We start from the raw sequence: 22,673 nt of genomic DNA, 5'->3' as shown, positions 1-22,673 counted from the left end.
GCCACTAGGCTATATCCCCAGCCCCTCCTTAAGCTCTTTTGCTCAAGATCTCAGCCTCCTGAGTAGTTAGGATGACAGGCGTGAGCCACTGGTGCTCAGCTGAGAACCAGATTTGATTAGAAGCCATTTGCCGGGAATCTAGTTCGCCATTACTGCCTCACTAACGTTGCCAAGACTCCAGATGGGGTTCTCAACTAGGTGAGTTTTATTTATTTTTATTTATTTTTTTGCCAGTCCTGGGGCTTGGACTCAGGGCCTGAGCACTGTCCCTGGTTCTTTTTGCTCAAGGCTAGCACTCTACCACGTGAGCCACAGCGCCACTTCTGGCCGTTTTCTGTATATGTGGTGCTGGGGAATCGAACCCAGGGCTTCGTACATGCGAGGCAAGCACTCTACCACTGAGCCACCTTCCCAGTCCCAACTAGGTGAGTTTTAACTAGACTTATCTGGTATGTGACACATTTTGCTGCTGATAAACCCATGGGCTCTTTGAGGAAAAGGCTGTGGGAGGGCGGGACAGTTCAATAACAAGATGCCCGAATCAGAGCTGGAGCTACTGAGGAGACAGCTCATTGCTGTTAAGGAGCAAATATCATATAAAGCTACTATTAGGGAACCTGGACAAACTGGAGCCAGGGGTTGGAGCTGTAGTTTCATTGGTAGATAACGTTGTAGGCGAGAAATGAACATGCAGAGGGAGGTAAGGGTGATTAAAAGAGAATTTAATGGGGGTACGCTCCAGTGGGGATCAGAGAGGTCGTGCCTGGCCCTAATCAGGGTTTATATAGCGGGGGTAAAAGCAGAACACTTAGTCAGCAGGGACTTTTAGCAAGTAGCCTGTTGTGCAAGTTTGGGTGCTTCAAGAAATAGTTGGGGCAGAGAAGGTTTCTGATAAGATTGTTGTTTTTCTGGCAAAATAGCTCAAGGACAGCATCCAGGCCCCAAGACCCAGGACTGATAACAATAAAACAAGCTGACTTCATAAGTAGTACTCCTAATTGAGAATCCAGCAAGAACCACTCCTGAGGGCTGGGAATATGGCTTAGCGGTAGAGTGCTTGCCTTGCATACTTGAAACGCTGGGATTGATTCCTCAGCACCGCAGACACAGAAAAAAAGCCAGAAGTGGCACTGTGGCTCAAGTGGTAGAGTGCTAGCCTTGAGCAAGAAGAAGCCCCAGGACTGGCAAAAAAAAAATCCTGAATGATGGGAATTTAGTGATGAGCAGTCAGAAACCGACACTGCTTTCCTTCCACCCTTTTGGTAGGCCCCCTAAGGCTGGGACACCTTAAACTATTATATCTATCTCCTTACACACCACAAACTTGGAAGCAAGGTTTGGTGAGCTCTTGCTTAAACAATGGAGAAGAAAGGTAAGAGAGTTTGATGCCAGTGAGGCAAAAAAAAAAAAAAAGTCTAGGACACACTAAGCTCCAATTAAGGGGCAAATTACTGGAAGTAGATATATGGTTGAAGTAGTTGAGTGTCATCTTTGAGTGAAAAAACCCAGCGAGAGCAGAAGATGCTGAGTTCAAGACCCAGTACCAGCAATATATATGTGCGTGTGTATACATATATGTAATGGGGTCCCCCCCCAAGTGAGGGGACCACAATGTAATGGGGTCCGAGGGTGGGGAGATCCCGCATCCCTCCAGGACTCCACCACTCAGAGACAGTCTCAAGTAGAAAGATGGATTTATTGGGGAAGTAAAAAGTATACTGACTGGCCCGGGTCACGGCCCAGACTTGGGAGCTGGGATCACAACCGTGAAAAGCAGGCTGACTGGCCAGGGCCACAGCCCAGGGTCGGGCTTGCTGGGCTACGCTCAGGGTCGGGCTATAAAGGCAAACACTACATGGTCAAGCCTGCCACATGCAGGTGGCCAATGGAGTTACAGTCTGCCTCATAGCAACTGTTTGAACCAACCTATCATTCTAGTTAGAATTGGTGCATAGATTTGGTGGGGCTCACAGGATGCAGATGGATATGCCTACTCCTGGGAGAGCACAGGTTTAACCTTGAATGTTCCTTGAACCTTCCACGCCTCAGGTGGTCAAGCCGTTTACACAATCTCATCACAGAGAAGGGGAACTTCCCTGAGTTCTGAGCAGACAGGGCACACTCCCAACCCTGAGGCTCAGGGGCAGGGGAAAGTTTAGTGAAGATGGAGGCAGCTGCTGCTCTCTTTCACTGAGATGGAGTCAATCTGGCACCCCTCAACAGCCAGATCTGACCTCCATATTACATCTATACACACAAAAATCGGGTTTCATACTGAGTTTGCTCAAAGCCCAAGGAAGAGCCTGATGGTGCATCATTCCCTAGGCTACACTGGACAATCCTCTGCCTTGAGTTGATCATCTTCTGGCCCCATCTTTTACATTAAAAAAAAAAAATCTTTGTCTGCTGTTTCTCCCTTTGCCATACTCATGACCTGGAGGTTGAGAACCAGCCCACAACATCAGTGTATCTGCCACTAGTCCCCTTGCTGTGGCCGTCCAATAACAATGGATGCCCTGGCTTTCTGGAAACAGCCTCGGGTACTTGCATGGATTAAAGAGGGTGAAAAAAAAATAAAAACTTTTTATGGGTCATTTCGAAGCGTACCTAAAATTATCTTTTTTAAAGCATCTGATCCCCATTATCTCCGTGTTTTTTTTTTTCTTTTTCCCCACCACTTCCCTCGTTATTATTTTTTACTTTGACGCTACAGCTTTTCTAGACGTACCGTTCATTCACCTGCGTCAGTGTCTCCTCTCACCCCTCCAGGACCGACCCCACCCAGGGCTGCCACGTCTCCCCGTCTGGAATATTCCTAGCAAGCTCCAAGGTCGAGCATCCTCGGGCCAGGGGGCAAATCTTTCATTGTTCTTCGCGGGTGTTGCTGTGGGCTGGGTGGCCCCGCCCCCTTGAAAGGGCTCGCTTCTCATTGGCTGGCCTTTCTAACCCCGCCCACAGGCCTCCCTCCAGCCAATGGCAGCTCCGCAAAGCCCGCCTGGTGGGCGGGGCAGCGCGCCGGATGGACTTTGGCAAAGGGTTTTTTCTTTTCCCCTCGCAGACTGGGGGCCGGGCGGGGTCGGGGTGGGGTCGGGGTGGGGTGAGCGGGGCGGTGTGGAAGCCATAGAGGCGAGGAAGCTTCCAGATGCCTAGAAGGGCCGCTGGGGGTCTCTGGCAAAGGGGCCGTCGGTGAGGAGTCGCCGCCGCAGTTGCTGGTCCGCCTGGTTCCGAGAAGTTTTGTCTGGTGCTTGGGGGTGGGGTGGGGTGAGGCTGTGGGTGGTTGGGGACTTGGGCCGGGTTTGGGGGTGTGAGGGGGTGTTGGGGGGATCCGGGATTGGGGGGGGGGAGGAGGGTCGTCGTGAGCCTCTCCCGCCTTCTTTCCAGTTCTGTCTCTTTTGTCTCTGATGGAGTCTCTGGACTCCTCCAGTCCTCCTGGGTTGGGGGTGGGGTGGGGGAAGGATGCAGATGTGGGTCCCCAGCATCCTCATCTCTAGCTGTGGGTCACCATAGCAACACTGGTCGAGGTCCTTGCCCTACCCGGGGGCGGGGCGGGGGTGGGGGAGCTTCCAGGATGGAGATACTAGGCCCAGATCACTCAGCCCCGGGCGGGGGCTCTGTCCCCAGCCAGGGGGGACCCTGTGATTCAGGGGAGGAGGTCACAGTCTTGGTCCAAGGATGTTCACTTTATTCCCTCAACCGGTGTCAAGGCCCTGGACCCCACAATAGGTTTGGTGTGCTACCACTTGGGCTTAGGTACAGTTTGGTACCAGACAGCTGTGTTCTGGGAGAGGGAAAGGTAACGGAACAGTTGTGACACGTTCAGAAGCCGAGTCTGAGCTCACCTGCCAGGAAAGCCAAACTTCCTTTGAGGCCTGATAATTCTAAGAAATGGGCGCTCAGAAAGCAATTCTGATGACCCTTTAAACACCCCCCCCCTACTTTCCCCCTGTCACTTTGAAAACAGGACTCAGCCTTTTTTTTTTTTAACAACATATATTGTTAAATATTTTTGTCTGCTTGTTTTTGTTACTGGGGATAGAACCCAGGACATTGCACTGGCTAAGCAAGCGCTTTGCCACTGAGCTGTATGTCCCAGCCCTAGGAATCAGCTTTTTCTACTCAAGGCTGGCGCTCTGCCACTCGACCATATGTCCATGTCGGGTTTACTTTTTCACTCAAAGCTGGTGTTCTGCCCCCACAGCCACAGATCCATTTCTGGCTTTTTGCTGGTTTGTTAGAGAGAAGAAATCTCTTGAACTTCTTGCCTGGGCTGGCTTCGAACCACAACCCTCAGCTGTCAGTCTTCTGAGTAGCTAGGATTACAGGCATATGCCATTGGTGCCCAGCTCTTCAAGACTATCTCCAGTTAGCCAGCAAAAAAAAAAAAGAAAAAGCCAGAACTGGAGGCATGACTGAAGGGGTAGAGCACTAGCTATGGTGGTACAACCAGGGGGAGTGAGAAAGCCTCATACATAAAAAGAAGCCAGGGATAGGCCCTGAGTTCAAGCCCCAGGACTGGCCAAAAAAACAAAAACCGGGGCTGGGGATATGGCCTAGTGGCAAGAGTGCCTGCCTCATATACATGAGGCCCTGGGTTCGATTCCCCAGCACCACATATACAGAAAATGGCCAGAAGTGGCGCTGTGGCTCATGTGGCAGAGTGCTAGCCTTGAGCAAAAAAGAAACCAGGGACAGTGCTCAGGCCCAGAGTCCAAGCCCCAGGACTGGCCAAAAAAAAAAAACCCCAGAAATACCAGGCTATCAGCCATACATAAGTCTATTAATTTTTTTGTCCATTGTGGGGCTTGAACTCAGGGCCTGTGCTCTGTCCCTGAGCCTCTGTGTGCTAAAAGCTAGCGCTCTACCACTTGAGCAACAGCGCCTCTTCCGGATTTTTCTGTGGTACTGAGGAATCGAACCCAGGGCTTCATGCATACTAGGCAAGCACTGTACCACTGGTCCACATTCCCAGCCTCATCCATTCTTTATTTTGAAGCTGGACCTATTGGATCCCCTTAGCCCTTGGCTTCCTATAATTCTTTACTTTGGTCTCTGTGTAACTTCATTTTTCTCATCTTGTTAAACCATTCTCTACCTTTGAACACTTATTCCTCCATGTGAGACCCTGTGGTACAGCACATATTATCCTTGAGAAAAAGAAACATTTGTTTTGTGTTGGTCCTGGGGCTTGAACTCAGGGCCTAGGCACTGTCTCTTAGCTTCTTTTGCTCAAGGCTAGCACTCTACCACTTGAGCCACAACTGCATTTCTGGCTTATTTTTGTAGTTTTTTTGGAGGTAAGAGTCTCATGGACCTTTCTGCCCAGGCTGGCTTTGATCCGTGATCCTCAGATCTCAGCCTCCTGAGTAGCTAGGATGACAGGCACGAGCCACTGGTGCCTGGCTTTTTGTTGTTGTTGCACAATTCTTATTGCTACCGTACAGAGAACAGGTGACATGTACAATATCTGTTTTCTCCTGTTAGATGATGAAGCTGGGACTAAGGAGGTGTTGACACTATTAACGACAAACCCATCCTCCCACCTTATTCTCACGAGAATTCCACCAAAGTGGTCCTCAGGATGCCACCATTTCAACAGCACCTCTAAAAAGGAACCTACAGGAGCATCCTTTCCATCAGGCAACGATGAGGAGAAAGACAAGTTTCCAACACCCTACGGTGGAAAACACTAAAGCCCTCACAGAAGGGAATGACCAAGCACCTGACAAAGATGGCAGCCAGTACCCCAACCTTCCAACAACAAAGGAGAAAATTCCAACTGAAAAGAGACAGTACGTGTGTGCTGAGTGTGGGAAAGCCTTTGGTCAGAGTGCCAACCTCACTGTGCACCAACGAATCCACACGGGAGAGAAACCCTACGAGTGCAAGGAGTGTGGGAAAGCCTTCAGTCATAGCTCCAACCTGGTTGTTCATCAGAGGATCCACAGTGGATTGAAACCCTACAGGTGTAGCGACTGTGGCAAATCGTTCAGTGGTAAATCACACCTCATCCGGCACCAGGAGGTCCACAGTAGAGAGAAAACGTACGAGTGCAAGGAGTGCGGGAAAACGTTCAGTCGGAGTTCAGGACTTATTTCCCATCACAGAGTGCACACTCGAGAGAAACCGTACATTTGTCTGGAGTGTGGCAAAGCCTTTCGCCGGAGTTCTAACCTCACTCAACATCAGAGAATGCACAGAGGGAAAGCAGTGTACCAGTGTAAGGAGTGTGGGAAAACATGTAGCTCCCACAGCAAGATTCTAGATCATCAGAGAATTCACAGTGGGGAAAAGCCCTATGAATGTGATCAGTGTGGGAAAGCTTTCATCTTAAGGAAGATGCTTCAAGAACACCAGAGACTCCATCGTCGTGAGAAGCCTCACACCTGTCACGAGTGTGGCAAAGCGTTTACTTCCAATCGCAACCTTCTCGACCATCGGAGAGTTCACACTGGAGAGAAACCCTATAGTTGTAATGAATGTGGGAAGTCGTTCAGACAAACTTCCCAAGTGATTCTCCATTTGAGGACCCACACGAAGGAGAAGCCTTATAAATGTGACCAGTGTGGAAAAGCCTACCGTTATAGCTCGCAGCTGCTTCAACATCAGAGAAAACACAGCAAGGACCAAGAACCTTCCTCAATAACCAATTGTCGGGCTGGGACTATGGCCTAGTGGTAGAGGGCTTGTATACATGAAACCCTGGGTTCAATTCCTCAGCACCACATATATAGCAAAAGCCAGAAGTGGCCTTGTGGCTCAAGTGGTAGCGTGTTAACCCTGAGCATAAAAGAAGCCAAAGATGGCGCTCAGGCTCTGGGTTCAAGCCCCAGGACTGGAAAAAAAAATTGTCAATCATAGTGCTAATGGCTACTTTTCTGAAAAGCAGTTTTCCTGTATCCTGAACCTTAACTTGACTTTATTTATTTTTAATCAGTTGTGGGGCCTGAACTCTGGGTCTAGATGCTGTACCTGAGCCTCTTTCCTTGGGTCTCTCTCTCTCTCCCCCCCCTCTCTCTCACACACACACACACACACACACCCCTCTCAGGACCTTGAACTCAGGACCTGGGCACTATCCCTGAGCTCTTCAGCTCAAAGCTAGCACTCTACCACTTTGAGCCACAGCTCCACTTCTGGCTTTCTGGTGGTTCATCAGAGGTAAGAGTCTCACAGACTTTTTTTTTCCCCTGGGCTGGCTTTGAACTGCAATCCTCAGACCTCAGCCTCCTGAGAAGCTCCCTGGGGCCTCTTATGTCTCCCTGATGTCTGTTGCCTACCTCACGGTCTTATAATGTCCCCCTTGCCCCAAATTGAAAAGACTCTTGGAGGAGGGGAGCACGGGGCACTGGTAATCTCACACGCACACGCAGTGGGTGTGTCTGGACCCCATTCAGAGGGCTTTCCACTGGGACGTGATGCTGGAGAATTATGGGAACTTCTCACAATGACTTCATCTGCCTTCTCTCTTTAAAAAAACTTACTTTTTGTTGTTATTATTGAGATGATTCCAATGACACAAGTAATGAGGTCATTTCCTTGTGAACAGTGTCTTCTGCTCCCATCTCCACCCAAGTGTTGTACAGTTCACTTTCCAGGTTGCCTTTGTGTTCTTTGATTATACATGTAATATATACTGACTTTAGGAAACAGACTGTTAAAAGGAAGTTCACTTTAACTACTGTGTCTGTAGATATTAGTGATGACTATTATCCACAGTTTTCTTATTCTTTATGGGATGCATTCTATGTGTGTTTGAGGGGTTTTCTTTAGCTCTCTCTCTCTCTCTCTCTCTCTCTCTCTCTCTCTCTCTCTCTCTCTCTCTCTCTCTCTTTCTCTCTCTCTGTGTGTGTGTGTGTCCTGGAATTTGAACTCATGGCTTGGGTGCTTTCACTTCTTTTATTTTCTGCGAGTCCTGGGGCTTGAACTCAGGGCCGGGCACTGTCCCTAAGCTTCTTTTGCTCAAGGATAGCAATCTATGACTTGAGCCACAGTACTACTTCTGGCTTTTTCTGTTTACATGGTACTAAGGCATTGAGCCCAGGGCTTCATGTAGGCTAGACAAGCACTCTACCACTAAGCACTGTCCTCTCTCAACTTTTTTGCTCAAGTCTGGTGATCTCCTATGAGCCTCAGCTTCAGTTTCTGCTCAGGCTGTCTTTGTGCCTTGATCCTCAGATCTCAACCTCCTGCCTGAGTCGGTAGGATTACAGACAAGAGTTCCTGCCATCCAGTTCTAACGTATTTTCAAGTCATTTGGGGGTCCTATCCTTAAATCTGCTCATGTTGCCACACATTTATAATCCCAGCCTTTCAGAAGCTGGGGCAAGAGGATCTAGAATCCTAGGCCACGCCTGAGCACCGTGGCAAGTGTGGAGCCTCTGTGGGCTCCATAGCAAACCCCTACCTCAAATACAAAACAAAATCTCCTGAGTGATAACACTGGGTGTGCTGGGGCTTGAACTCAGGGTCTGAGCAGTGTTGCCATAGCTTTGTCACTCAGGGCTAGTGCTCTTCCACTCGAGTCACAGCTCTCCTTCCTATTTTTCAGTGTTTCATTGTCTCACAGACTTTCCTACCCAGCCCTGCACGGGGAGATTAAATTCCACACAGCACTGGCTCCAGTGCATCCTTGACAGGTGGTGGGGAGGAAACCATCGAGAGGAGAGGAGAGACCTCCGAGATTCCTAGACAAGCCGGCTGGTGGGGGGGGGGCGGGAAAAACCCAGGCCAACCGGAAGTTGCGTCGAGGCACTTCCTGTCCGGTTATTGTTCTCGCGCGGGCGGGAGTAGGGGAGCCGGTGACCCGCCGGTTTGGGCGCCCAGGTGAGTGCGCTGTGCGGCGGGCAGGGGCGGGGGCCACCGAGGGGTTCGGGGGAGGTGGGGGAGACGGAAGGGCCGCCCTGGGCGTGCCCCTCCCGGGGAGGCTGCTGACCGAGGTGGTGACTGTGCCCCGGAGCTCGGAGTCGTGGCGCGCTGCACCCGCCCCCCCTCCGCCCCGCCCCCCCCCCGGGATGGCGCCTGCGACCCCAAGGGCCTGCACCTGAGGGAAAGGACGTCGGCTGGATGGGGTTCGAATCCCGCCAGTTGTGTGGCACACGCCTCAATCACAAGTGTGGTGACAGTCTTGCCAATTAGTCCTGCATGGCTCTCCCCCTCCCCCCCACCCCCTTTTTTTTTTCCCCCTTTGGGCCAGTCCTGGGGCTTGAACTCGGGACCTTGGCGCTGTCCTTGAGCTTTTTTGCACTCAGCCGTGCTCTTATCATTTGAGCCCACAGGTCCACTTTTTTTTTTTTTTTCCTTCCGTCTTACTGGTTTCTTGTAAAATAAAAGAGTTGCAAGAATTTTCCTCCCACGCTGGTATTGTGGAACCTTCATCTTCAGAGCGCAGCCTTCTGAGAAGCTAGGCCTGAGCTGTCAGCACCCAACAAAACTAGTGGTTTGTTTTTTTTTAATGCCATCTGGAGATAACTATTTAAAAATATTAATGAATAGACTTCCTGGCCTATTTTTTGCCTTCTTTTTTTTTTTTTTTTTGGCCAGTCCTGGGCCCTGGACTCAGGGCCTGAGCACTGTCCCTGGCTTCTTTTTGCTCAAGGCTAGCACTCTACCACTTGAGCCACAGTGCCACCTCTGGCTATTTTCTGTATATGTGGTGCTGGGGAATTGAACCCAGTGCTTCATGTATATGAGGCAGGCACTCTTGCCACTAGGCTATATCCCCAGCCCCTTTTGCCTTCTTTTTAAAGTTATTTTTTGTATCCATAGCAGTAAATCCTTGTGTTGTAAAACCCCTTTAAAATAAAAACACAAAACCACTATGAGGAAGTGATGTCACTATCCAAAAAGAAATGTCCTCATAGCTGGGCACTGGTGGCTCACGCTTGTAATCCTAGCTTGAACTCAGGAGACTGAGATCTGAGGATCATGGTTCAAAGCCAGCCCGGGCAAGAAAAGTCCCCAATTATATCCAATTAACCATCAGAAAACAAAGAGGCTTGTGGCTCCAAGTGGTAGAGTGGTAGCCTTGAGCAAAAAGGAGCCAGGGATAGTGCTCAGGCCCTGAGTCCATGCCCCAGGACTGGCAACAAAAACAAAACAAATAAATATGTTAACGTGATGCTAGAAGAAGTAGAACTATATATGTTTTCCCCAGCTGGTTTCAAATTGAGATTCTTTTATCTCAGCCTCCTGAGTAGCTAGGATTATAGGAGTGAGCCACTGTCTTCTATCTTATGGGAGAGGACATAACATTCTCTGGGCTACAGTGGCTACTGACCCACCCGGCACTGGAGCAATTAATTGGCCAGTGGGCTAAGTGGCATCCACACATATCTGTCCTTATTGCCAATATTGTTTCCTGGTCTTTTCTTTGGTCCATCAGCCTCTCTGTGCTCAAGGCTAGTGGCTCTACTACTTGAGCCACAGCACCACTTCTGACCTTTTCTGTTTATGTGGTACTGAGGAATCAAATCCAGAGCTTCGTGCATGCTAGGCGAGCTCTCTACCACTAAGCCACTTTCCCAGCCCATGTTTCCTGGTCTTTTAATAGATAATTCTCCTGTTGGCCCTGGGAAGAAACTCAAGAAGAGGCTTTGGCAAGTAAAGATTAAATGGGGCTTGACCTGTGCTGTGCAGCCCTTAGCTATTGGCCCTCCCTGGCTGAGAATAGAAGGGACTGCAGAATCGAGAGCCACCATGGCCCTAGCCCCGTGGGGCCCAGTGAAGGTGAAAAAAGAAGAGGAAGAGGATGAAAATATCCTAAATCAGGCAGCCAGCAAACACGTCTGGGTCCCCGGAGCTGGCTCTCGGACAGACCCGGATGTATCAGAAGAGGAGCAGAAGGTAAGTGAAGGCCTGGGAGGAGAGAGTCCTAAAGTCCTCATGTCATTTCCGGGAGGACTTTTGGTCCTCTGGGTCTAAATCTTTGTTTCTTAGCCAAGACTCTTGAAGTTTTTGTTGTTTTTTGTTTTGTTTTGTTTTGTTTTGTCAGTCCTAGGGCTTGAACTCAGGGCCTGGGCACTGTCCCTGAGCTCTTTTTGCACAAGGCTACCAATCTACCACTTGGAGCAACAGTGCCACTTCTGGTTTTCTAGTGGTTCATTGGAGATAAGAATCTCACTGATTTTCCTGCCCTTGCTAGCTTTGAATTGCAGTCCTCATATCATATCTCAGCCTCCTGGGTAGCTTGATAGGCATGAGCCACCAGCGCCTGGCTTTCTTTGAGCTCTCTTGCTCAAATATGCTCATCCTCAGTCCCGTTAACACTACCCCCACCCTCATAAACCAGCTATACTTGCTTGTGTCTAGGTTCAGAGCTCGTTCTGGGACCTTGGAGTCGTCCTAAGAACAACACAGGAGGCGCCTGGCAGCCGCTCATTGCCGGGGACCCTGGCCAAGAGCGAGCTCCTGAAGACTCACAGGAGCCTGACTCCTCTAGGTAAGGTCAACTTCCTGACTCATCAGCTGACCCTGGGGTGTCTCACTCTTTCCTGAGAGTGTGAGTGAGTGTGATCATCTGTATTTCAGGCTTGAAGGACAGAGTGTCAAGGTATCAAAAGTGTACCTCTTCTGTTTTTTTCTGTGTATGTGGTACTGAGAAATCGAACGTAGGGCTTCATGCATGCTAGGCCAGCATTCTACCACAAAGCCATATTACCAGCCCAAGTGTGGTTTTCTCTTTTATCCCTCCTGGTTCACCTATGCTCTTGCCCCCCTCCTCCACCTGCCGGCACTGTTAATCATGCTGAAAGTCACTGTAGACACATGAACACTTGTGTCTTTGTGTATTGTTCTGAACAATTGACAGAGTTAACTTCATTAATCTATGCACAACCTTATGAAGCTAAATTCTCTCTTTCTCTTTTGCCAGTGCTGGGGCTTGAACTCTGGACCTAGGCACTGTCCCTGAGCTCCTTTTACCGAGGACTAGTGCTCTACCACTTGAGCAACAGAGGCCACTTCTGGCTTTTTCTGTGATTAATTGGAGATAAGAGTCTCAAGGACTGGGCTGGGGATATGGCCTAGTGGCAAGAGTGCCTGCCTCGGATACATGAGGCCCTGGGTTCGATTCCCCAGCACCACATATACAGAAAACGGCCAGAAGCAGCGCTGTGGCTCAAGTGGCAGAGTACTAGCCTTGAGCAAAAAGAAGCCAGGGACAGTGCTCAGGCCCTGAGTCCAAGGCCCAGGACTGGCCAAAAAACAAAAACAAAAAAAACCATAAGAGTCTCAAGGACTTTCCTGCCCGGGCTGGCTTTGAACCACAATCCTCAGATCTCAGTCTCCTGAGTAGGATTACAGGTGTGAGCCACCGCTGCCTAGCTTTATTTTTTAGTGTATATATTTATTATCTTTAAGTTGTTGTACAAGGGAGTTGCCATCTAACAAAGCAGTTTTTGAATATAATTATTGGCATAATGCATCTTTTATTTTTTGTCAGTCATGTGGCTTGAACTCAGGGCCTAGATGCTATCCCTGAGCTTTTGTGCTCAAGGCTAGCACTTTACCACTTTGAGCCACAGCTCCACTTCCAGCTTTCTGTTGGATAATTGGTGATAGTCTTACAGACTGTCCTGCCTCATCTGGCATTGAACTACTATCCTCTGATCTCAGTCTCCTGAGTAGCTAGGATTACAGGCTTGAACCACCAGTACCCAGTTTTCTTTGTATTTTTGTACTGGTCCTAGGGCTTGAACTTAGCACCTGACTGTTGTCCCTGAGCTTATTTTTCACTCAGTGATAGTGATATACTACTTGTGTAGCCCCATTTCCAGCTTTTTTGGTAGTTTATTGGGGTTGTGAATCTCCTAGATCTTTTCTGCTCAGGTTAGATTTGAACCGCCATCTTCAGATCTCAGCCTCCTGAGTAGTTAGGATTAAACGAGTGGGCCACCAGCATCTGACAGGATAATGTGTCTTAATCAGTATCACCCCTTTCCGCATTCTCACCCATTCCTCCTAACCCACACCTTCCCTCATACTTTTTAAGTTTTGTAGAATATATATTATGTTCTTGATTTTATTCTTTCCCCATCTGGTATTTATTCATGTACTCCTCTCCTCTTGACCCCATCCTACCCCTTTCTGTTACTCATTTCCTGATGTTTATTTGGTTGAACTATGATTTAGCCTTTCTTAGGAATTTCAGTTTTGACTTCTCTATTTCAATTAATAGACCTCATATGAGAGAAAGCATGCAGCCTTCTTCTCTGTGGGCCCTGACTTCCTTCACTGAATACAATTTTTTTCTAGGACCTTCTATCTCTTTGCACAGGATGCAGTATCACTGGCTCTAGTGCATGAGTAGTCTTTGATGTCTCCATAGATCACATTTTCTTGTGTTTTCTGTTCCTTTTGTTCAGATGCTGAAACCAAGACCCTACATTTACTTGTTCCAAAACCTGAGCCATTTCATGAAGGTGAAAAACACCCCATACAACCAGGAAGAAAGCAGAAAGCTGGCTCTCAGGGACCTGAGTTAAGAGAAATCTGTGAAAAAGGAACCTTGCTAAAGAGGCAGAGAAGAAAGCGGGAGAAGAAAGATTTCCGGAAAGTAACAATACAAGACTATCACTTTTCTGGGAGCTTTAAAGAAGAGGAAGGCCAGAAACGAAAGAAATCAAAGGGGAAATACAGCCTTAGTTCTGGCCCTGTGAAAAATAAAAACATACAGCCTGGATTAAAGCCTTTCACCTGCAGCGTGTGTGGCAAAAGCTTTAGTCAGAGTGCTAATCTTGTTGTGCACCAGAGAATCCACACGGGAGAGAAACCCTTTGAGTGTCACGAGTGTGGAAAGGCCTTCATTCAGAGTGCAAACCTCGTGGTGCATCAGAGAATTCACACGGGCCAGCGGCCCTACGTGTGCGCTAAATGTGGCAAAGCCTTCACGCAGAGTTCAAATCTGACGGTGCACCAGAAAATCCACTCACTCGAGAAAACCTTTAAGTGCAACGACTGTGACAAAGCCTTCAGTTACAGCTCCCAACTTGCCCGGCACCAAAAAGTGCACATCACGGAGAAATGCTACGAGTGCAATGAGTGTGGCAAAACCTTCACCCGCAGCTCCAACCTCATTGTCCACCAGCGGATCCACACGGGGGAAAAGCCCTTCGCCTGTAACGACTGTGGCAAAGCCTTCACGCAGAGCGCCAACCTGATTGTGCACCAGCGAAGCCACACGGGCGAGAAGCCGTACGAGTGCAAGGAGTGTGGCAAAGCCTTCAGCTGCTTTTCGCACCTGATTGTGCACCAGCGGATCCACACTGCCGAGAAGCCGTACGATTGCAGTGAGTGTGGGAAAGCCTTCAGCCAGCTGTCCTGCCTCATCGTCCACCAAAGGATCCACAGCGGAGACCTTCCCTACGTGTGCGGCGAGTGCGGGAAGGCCTTCACCTGCAGCTCCTACCTGCTCATCCACCAGCGGATCCACAACGGGGAGAAGCCTTACTCGTGCCACGAGTGCGGGAAGGCCTTCCGGCAGAGGTCCAGCCTCACCGTGCACCAGCGAACCCACACCGGCGAGAAACCCTACTCCTGTGCCAAGTGTGGCGCGGCCTTCATCTCGAACTCCCACCTCATGCGACACCACCGGACCCACCTCGTTGAATAATGAGAAGGACATCCAGCCATTTGACCTCGCCTTCCCCTCTCTCCCCACCATGGAACACAGATGCGATTTTGTTTCTTCTTTCTCCTAAAAGATGATCCACACCCTTTCCAGTAAGTTTTTAGGAAGGCAGGAGAGCCAGGCCCTGGTGGCTCACACCTGTCATCCTGGCCACTCAGAAGGTTGAAATCTGAGGATCACGGTTCAAAACCCGCCCGGACAGGAAAGTCTAGGAGACTCCAGTAAACCACCAGCAAACTGGAAGTGGTGCAGTAGCTTCAAAGTGGTAGAGACTAGCCTTGAACAAAAGGGCTCAGGGGGTGCTGGGAATATGGCCTAGAGGTGAAGTGCTTGCCTCGTATACATGAAGCCCTGGGTTCAATTCCTCAGCATCACATATATAGAAAAGGCCAGAAGTGGCACTGTGGCTCAAGTGGCAGAGTGCTAGCCTTGAGCAGAAAGAAGCCAGGGACAGTGCTCAGGCCCTGAGTTCAAACCCCAGGACTGGCAAAACAAAACAAAAGGGCTCAGGAACAGTGTCCTGATTTCAAACCCATGACTGACCAACCAAAAAAAAGAAAGCATTTAAGAGGCCAAGTTGGAAAAAAAAAACTAAACACCTAAAAGCAAAAGCAAAGATTTTTGTTCCAACTGTACCCTGAGCAGTCATGTTTTCTGAAAAGGGTTGTATTTTTGGGAAAAGGTCAGACTAAGCTATCTCCTAGTAATCCTATTTTGGAAAAGGAGAGTTTTGCTTTTTTTGGGGGGTGGGGAGTGCTGGTCTTAGGGCTTGAACTCGGAGCCTGTGCACTATCCTTAAGCTTCTTTTCCTCAAAGCTAGAGCTCTGCCACTTTAACCACAGCTTTACTTCCAGCTTTTTTGTAGCTTAGTGGAGATAAGACTCTCATAAACTTTCCTGCCTGGGCTGGCTTCAAACTTCCATCCTCAAGTCTCCACCTCTTGTGTGGCTAGGTTGGCAGGTGTGAGCAACCAGTGTCCAGCCTAATTTTGGTTTTAAAACAATTGCTTGAGCAAAAGGCAAATTGTCTCACCACCCACTCCTTTCTGTGATCCCAAAGTCTCATGCTAGAAAAGCGTGCTACCACTTGAGCCTGAGCACTTTTGATTTTGCCTTGTTTATGAAATAGGGTTTTTTGTTTTGTTTTGCCAGTCCTGGGGCTTGGATTCAGGGCCTGAGCACTGTCCCTGGCTTCTTTTTGCTCAAGGCTAGGCCACAGCGCCACTTCTGGCCATTTTCTGTATATGTGGTACTGAGGAATCGAACCCAGGGCTTCATGTATGTGAGACAAGCACTCTTGCCACTAGGCCATATTCTCAGCCCGAAATAGGGTTTCAATATAAATATCGACTTTGCCTAGACCAGCGTGAAACGGTCATCGTCCTGCCTCTGTTCCCACATAGAGATTACAGATACGTACTGTCATGCCTGTCTGTAAAATAAAACTTAATTATCTACCTGCCCTAAAGTAAAAACAGGAAACAGCCTCTCCCCTTGCTATTTTTACCTCCTAAACCGTGGGGGTCCCCTGGCAATTCTGTACTGACTTTCACCCAGTCTGCATGACCTAGCAGGATTAATTAAGATGTGACTAGGTGCCAGTCACATTGATTTGCTAAAATCTATACCTCCACTCCCCAAAGTGCCATTGCATTTCTTTCTGGGTGAGGAGTAACTACTCTCCCTAGATAGAGGAGTCAGAATAAACCTCCCTAGACAGGAAGCTGTCCTCCCAGGCCAGCCTGGGGGTGAGGGACTCCCAATGTGGCTTTTCATTCTCACTATCAGGATATCAGGATAGTATTTAGAAGAAATGGTAGAGCTCTTCTAGTTTTGAGAGGACCGAAGGGGAGTGCAGAGAGGAGGAGGTAGAATAGGATACTTAAAAGATTGCCTTTTTTTTGGTAGGTGGTGGAACTCGAACTCAGGGCTTGAGTGATGCCCCTGAGCTTTCCTGCTTGAGGCTAGCACTCTGCCACTTTGAACCAGTGGTCAAGTTCCAGTTTTCTGGTGGTTCCTTGGAAGTAAGAGTCTCTTGGAGTCTCTTGCCTGGGCTGGCTTTGAACTGTGGTCCTCAGATCTCAGCCTCCTGAGTAGCTAGGTGTGAGCCACCAGCTCCCGGCTCCTTGTATTGGTTTTTGAGAAGGTCAGGGATGTTGGAAAGTGAAAACTTGTTGAAGGATGAAGATACTGGCTAAGGTAAGATACTTTTGTTAACCATGGACCCTTTATTCCCATGAACAAAAGGATTTGTAAAACTATGCAATAGGTTCAGTTCTTGAGGAATAATGCCTTGGATCCTTCTAGATCATTTAGTCTGGGGTACCTTCATGCGTAGGAAGCATGACTAACCTTTAACCTGTGTGCACTTTCTCATAGCCTATCACCTCTGTAATAACAAAGAGATTCACTCATTTACTCACTTCCTCTTTGTTTTTTTTTTTTTTTTTTTTTTTTTTTTGGCCAGTCCTGGGCCTTGGACTCAGGGCCTGAGCACTGTCCCTGGCTTCTTCCCGCTCAAGGCTAGCACTCTGCCACTTGAGCCACAGCGCCGCTTCTGGCCGTTTTCTGTATATGTGGTGCTGGGGAATTGAACCTAGGTCCTCGTGTATATGAGGCAGGCACTCTTGCCACTAGGCTATATCCCCAGCCCTCCTCTTTGTTTTTGTGCCAGTACTGGGGCTTGAACTCAGAGCCTGGGCACCGTCCCTGAGCCTCTGTGCTCATGTTAAGCACTCTACCACTTGAGCCACAGCACCACTTCTGGCTTTTTCTGTTTATGTGGTACTGAGGAATCGAACCCAGGGCTTTATACATGCTAGGCAAACTCTCTACCACTAAGCCACCTTCCCAGCCCTGGTTTTGGGTCTTGATCCTCAGATCTTAGCCTCCTGAGTCACGACAATGACAGGTGTTGGCCTCCAGCATCTCCCCACCTTGGGGATTTTAAAAGCATTTCCATTTCAAGCCTCCATATTTTAAAACAATTCTAGAGGACATTGCAATACTAGCCAAAGTTAGCCACTGCAGTCATATAAAAACCAACAGGCCAACTCAGGGAGGAGAGGGAGGAGGAGGGAGGAGGCTCTAATGTTAAGCAACTGGGACCTAGGCTCTGATTTCAAACCTTAGTACTGGCAAAACATACATAAAGGCATTCCCTCCATGGCCATCTGAGGCCCTTGGATTAGATTGAACAGTTGTGCATCTCTCTTCCATATGAAAATAGCATATGCTCCCTGTGGTCAATGTTAGGCTAGGTCCCAGAATACCAGAGCAAACTAGTTCTACTGACCTCTTCCTTGCCTGTCTTCTGGGAAAACTGCCAGGATTTTTTCCCACAATCTACACAGCTCTTCCTAATCTTATTTGCCAGTGAGACAGATTTGTGGTCTTATCTCCTGGGCCACGCTTCCAGCCCCATTCTCTCCTACGTCAGTCTAGAGGCACGACCTGTTCTCCACTGTGCCTTTTGTTCACACCTGCTTCAGTGCCTGGAACAAACACAATCCACCTCCCTCCCCCACTCCCCCACCCCGGTTCCCAGCCTGCTCCTATTTACCTAACCTCACGTTTCGTTTAAGATTTGGTTCAAGACTCATTTCTGGGAAAGCATTACCAAGTAGCCAAGGGCATATTAAGAAATATTTTCAGAGGTATAATGTATATCCAGTTTTCCTTTAGGTACTAAAAAAAATAAAATCTGGCTCCAGTAATATATATGTAGTACAGTTTGCAAATATGGTTGCATTTAGAGTGGTAAAAAAAAATCTGGCTTCAAAATTATATATGGAGTACAATTTGCATATATGGCTGCCCTATGTAGTAACTTTCTACTGTGAAAAGTATAGGAAACTTCACTTTGACAATAAAGGAAAAAAAGTATATGAACAGATTACCTGAAAGAAATATAAGATGTTGTAAATGGTGGAGTGATTTGTTCACAGCTGGCTAGATGATAAATTTAGAGCTTAGATTTGAAGGTATTATGGATAATAGAATTATCAGCAATTAAACTTTTTCTTTTTTAATCAGTTGTGGAGCTTCATCTCAGGGCCTGGGCATTGTCCCTGAGCTCATTTACCCAAAGCTAGTGCTCTACCACTTTTTTTTTTTTTTTTTTTTTGGCCAGTCCTGGGCCTTGGACTCAGGGCCTGAGCACTGTCCCTGGCTTCCTTTTGCTCAAGGCTAGCACTCTGCCACTTGAGCCACAGCGTGCTCTACCACTTTGAGCCACAGTGACACTTCTGGGTTTTAGTGGTTACTTGGATAATAGTCTCATGGGGACTTTTCTGTCCCTGCTGACTTTGAACCATGATCCTCAGATCTCAGCTTCCCAAGTAGGTAGGATTATAGGCATGAGCCACTAGTGCCCAGGTAAACTTTTTTTTTTAGTCATTTCCATATTTTCTATAAGGAGTAAGAATTTTTTTTTTTTTGGCCAGTCCTGGGACTTGGACTCAGGGGTTGAGCACTGTCCCTGGCTTCTTTTTGCTCAAGGCTAGCACTCTGCCACTTGAGCCACAGCGCCACTTCTGGTCATTTTCTGTATATGTGGTGCTGGGGAATTGAACCCAGGGCCTCATGCATACGAGGCAAGCACTCTTGCCACTAGGCCATATCCCCAGCCCCAGGAGTAAGAATTTTTAATCAATAAATTATTTACATATTTCATTTTATTGGATTACCACTTAGTAAGCTATTGAATATGATCCTCTTTCTCCTTCCCACCTCTGACATTAAGTCTGATAATTTTTTAACTGCTATTCTTTGATAACCACACTATTTTACGGTTTGTCTTCTGCTTTGCCTAAAAGGTGAAAACAAAGGGCATGAACACTAAAGATCATTTGAAGATTGTTCACTGCAGATCTTAGTTTCCTGTGTTTGTATTTCTTTTGGGGAACAGCTGTTTGCTTTTCACTGTGGTGTTTAGTGACTTTTGGTACCCCTAGCTCCTGCTTTTGTCTGCTTTTTTGTTATTGTTTTGCCAGTCCTGGGGCTTGGACTCAGGGCCTGAGCACTGTCCCTGGCTTCCTTTTTGCTCAAGGCTAGCACTCTACCTCTTGAGCCACAGCACCACTTCACGCTTTTTCTGTTTATGTGGTGCGGAGGAATTGAACCCAGGGTTTCATGCATGCAAGGTGAGAACTCTACTGCTAAGCCATATTCCCAGCCTTCTAGTCTGTTTTTGATGTCCCTCTTCTACTGTCCTGTTATACTCGGCTCCAGTGCCTCCTGAATTAACTACTTTAGTCTTTATTTCACTGTAGCCTAGCTTCACGTTACTTACCAAGAAGAACACTTATCTATCTAAACTTTTTTCTCTGGCTTCATGCTTGATTGGTAATTTGACTCAATCTGGAATTCTATGTGGGAATTTATCCCCAGAACTTTATGATGTTCACTTACAGTTTGCATCCACTGTTATACTAATGAGATATCTGAATCTAGTCAGATTTTTTTTTTTTAATGTGCTTGAACTCAGGACATAGGTGCTGTTCCTTAGATTTTTTACTCAAGGCTGAGGCTCTTGAGCCACAGCTCCATTTCCAGCTTACTGGTTATTAAAAGTTTCTTGGATATGTCCACCCAGGTTGCCTTTGTACCTCCTTAGATCTTAGCCTCCTCAGTAGCTAAGATTACAAACATCAGCTGTGGCTCTCAGTATATACACCATTTTTAAAAAAGTGCATATATATCTTAGTAACAGTAGTACCACTTTAAGGGAACTGTATTTAAATTAGGCAATATGTATGTGCCATTGTTACTTATTTTACAAAAATACCCAAGTGACTGATTAGAAAGTCATGATTGCATGCGATATCATAGTATAAACACGAATATAGCCATAGGCTAACAGTAATATTAAGTGGATAATAAAACTTCAGAGCCATACATACATAACATTTGCTAACATGTAAATGTATAGGAAAGACTAAAAGGAAATTGAGAGATTAAATGTTTGCAGTGATTGTCCTGTGTCACCCTGTCTTTTGGGATCAGGAAAGCAAAGGTTCAAAGAGCTAGAATATGGCTTGTAAAGACTAGCAACATTTCGTGTGGTGTGTGGGTTGGGTTGGATCTAGAGAAATACAGTCACGGTTTATCAGAACCCCAATAATGGCAGGCAAAGTTCAGTCTAGGAATGCAGGAACGTGACATTGTTCTAGCTGGGGTGGGGAAGTTGGTATGGTGAGGAGACCATCAATTCGTATGGAAAAATACTGTCATTGGGAGGGTATTTGGAAAAGAAATCTCCCCTCCAGAAGAAAAGACCTCTTAATTTTCCCTGCTCACCTTGACCCTTGGGTCTCACCAGTCTTAACAACAACATCGATTTTAATGAGACTTTAGGAACCGGGGCGAAGCTAAGATTCATAGTTATTTGGGGTAAGATTCCCCCACCCCCCCAAAAAAAATATATCTAAGGAACCATAGAGATGTTTCTCCAACTTCCTAGAGAGGCGTGGGCGTTGTGCGCGTGCGCAGGGCGTCTGTGACGTGCGCGCGGTCGCCCTGGGCTACCCTTGACTTCTGAGACCAGACACCCTGGACTTCACCGAGAGCTGGCTTGGGACTGGACGAGACAAGAGCGGCTCCCCGAGTCTTGTCCTCATTTCCCCCCCCCCGCCCCCACCTTCTCTGGCCTCCGATCTCTGGCCGCTCACCCGAGGCCCCACACTGCGGACCCCAGGGCCCAGCCCGGCGTGGAGATGGCCGACCGGATGGAGGGATGTCGGTGAACGCGTGTGGATGATCGAAGCCAGGAAACGAAGGTCCCCGGGCTTAGAACGCGCGATTCGGCTACCAGCCCCTCATCCCTGGGCGATCCTGCACCTCAGGAGTTCAGTGTATCCGCCGGGCGCTGGTGGCACACGCCTGTCATCCTAGCCAGTCTGGAGGCTGAGATGTGAGCGACACGGTTCAAAGTCAGCCCTGGAAGGAAAGTCTGTGAGACTCTTATCTCCAATGAACCCCAAGAAAACCGGCAGTGATGCTCAAGTGGTGGGCCCTAGACTTGAACTCAGGGACATTGCTTACAGGGCTCTACTCTGCTCAGTGCAAAAGATTCACTAGGACATTTTCTTTCAGCTTGGAAGAACAAGCAGTGACTCAAATTGATTCACTAAAGAATTACAGGAAGTAGATGCGGAGAGAATATTTGGAGAAAAAATACTTGTGAGGGCACAAGGGAAAACTTGCAAAGACACTGCTGGTGGGACTTTTTCAAGAAAGGAGGATTTGAAGGAATAACCTTCATAACCGCCTCCCCCCCCCAGCGCTTGAAATTAGTTAACAACCTAATAGAAAAGCTTGCTTTTGACCTCCAGCCTAGTTACCCATCTCAGAGTTTTCTACAGAAGAGAGCCGCATCAGTAGGAAACAGATAAGATACACAGCAATAACATTTTGGAACAAAATCACTTGCAAGCTGCCTCCAGGCAATGCTATGGACAGGGAAACATCATGACTCAGAGCTGTCCTGTTACCCAGGACAAGAGAACTCATACTGGAGAGAGACCTGATATGTGTGTGTGTGTGTGTGTGTGTGTGTGGAGTAGGCAAGCTTTTCATAGCTCATTCCATGTTCAACCTCAAAGAGTTCACATCGGAGCGAAACCATACCAGTGAGAACAGTGCAGGAAAAGATTTTGATGTCGTTCATTCCTTTCTCAGCATCAGAGACCCCACATGAGGGAGAAACCTTATCACTGTAATAAATGTGGGAAGGCATTCCATCAAAACACATACCTCACCCATCATCAGAGAATTCACACTGGGGACAAGCCTTTCTCATGCATCTGGTGTGGCTCTGCTTTTTGCCAAGTCAAATCTCACCTGACACCAGAGGATTCACACTGGAGCAAAGCATCATAAATGTGGCAAGTATGGGAAATCCAACGACAAACCTCAGTCAGCCTCAGAGAAGTCACACTGGAGAGACCCTGTATGTGTAAAGAATGTGGTAAAGCCTTTTGGCAGAGCCCATCCCTTACCAAGCACCAGGGAGTTCGTACAGGAGGAAAGCCCCATAAATGTAAGGG

The 22,673-nt window shown here is 47.9% G+C and overlaps 2 protein-coding genes across 5 annotated transcripts; both read left to right on the top strand.

Moving 5' to 3' along the window:
- Positions 1-5,486: 5,486 nt before the first annotated feature.
- Positions 5,487-6,720, top strand: Znf660 (zinc finger protein 660). The gene has a single exon (XM_048334756.1). The coding sequence runs from the start codon at positions 5,644-5,646 to the stop codon at positions 6,670-6,672; it is 1,029 nt and encodes a 342-aa protein (XP_048190713.1). The 5' UTR covers positions 5,487-5,643; the 3' UTR covers positions 6,673-6,720.
- Positions 6,721-8,750: 2,030 nt separating this feature from the next.
- On the top strand, positions 8,751-14,765 carry Znf35 (zinc finger protein 35). Of its 4 annotated transcripts, XM_048334754.1 has the most exons (5): positions 8,751-8,817; positions 9,530-9,535; positions 10,550-10,842; positions 11,308-11,437; positions 13,362-14,765. In XM_048334754.1, the coding sequence occupies exons 3-5, from the start codon at positions 10,696-10,698 to the stop codon at positions 14,606-14,608; spliced, it is 1,524 nt and encodes a 507-aa protein (XP_048190711.1). In that variant the 5' UTR covers positions 8,751-8,817; positions 9,530-9,535; positions 10,550-10,695; the 3' UTR covers positions 14,609-14,765. The 4 variants fall into 4 exon arrangements, with proteins under 4 accessions (XP_048190711.1, XP_048190712.1, XP_048190710.1 ...); XM_048334755.1 differs by lacking the exon at positions 9,530-9,535 and having other exon boundaries at positions 8,771-8,823; XM_048334753.1 differs by lacking the exon at positions 9,530-9,535 and having other exon boundaries at positions 8,807-8,823; positions 10,525-10,842.
- Positions 14,766-22,673: the final 7,908 nt, after the last annotated feature.

The sequence above is a fragment of the Perognathus longimembris genome, chromosome 26 (assembly GCF_023159225.1).
Source record: "Perognathus longimembris pacificus isolate PPM17 chromosome 26, ASM2315922v1, whole genome shotgun sequence".
Taxonomy (NCBI): domain Eukaryota; kingdom Metazoa; phylum Chordata; class Mammalia; order Rodentia; family Heteromyidae; genus Perognathus; species Perognathus longimembris.
The sequence above is the reverse complement of the archived record's forward strand: the minus strand, read 5'-3'. Positions and strand labels throughout refer to the sequence as shown.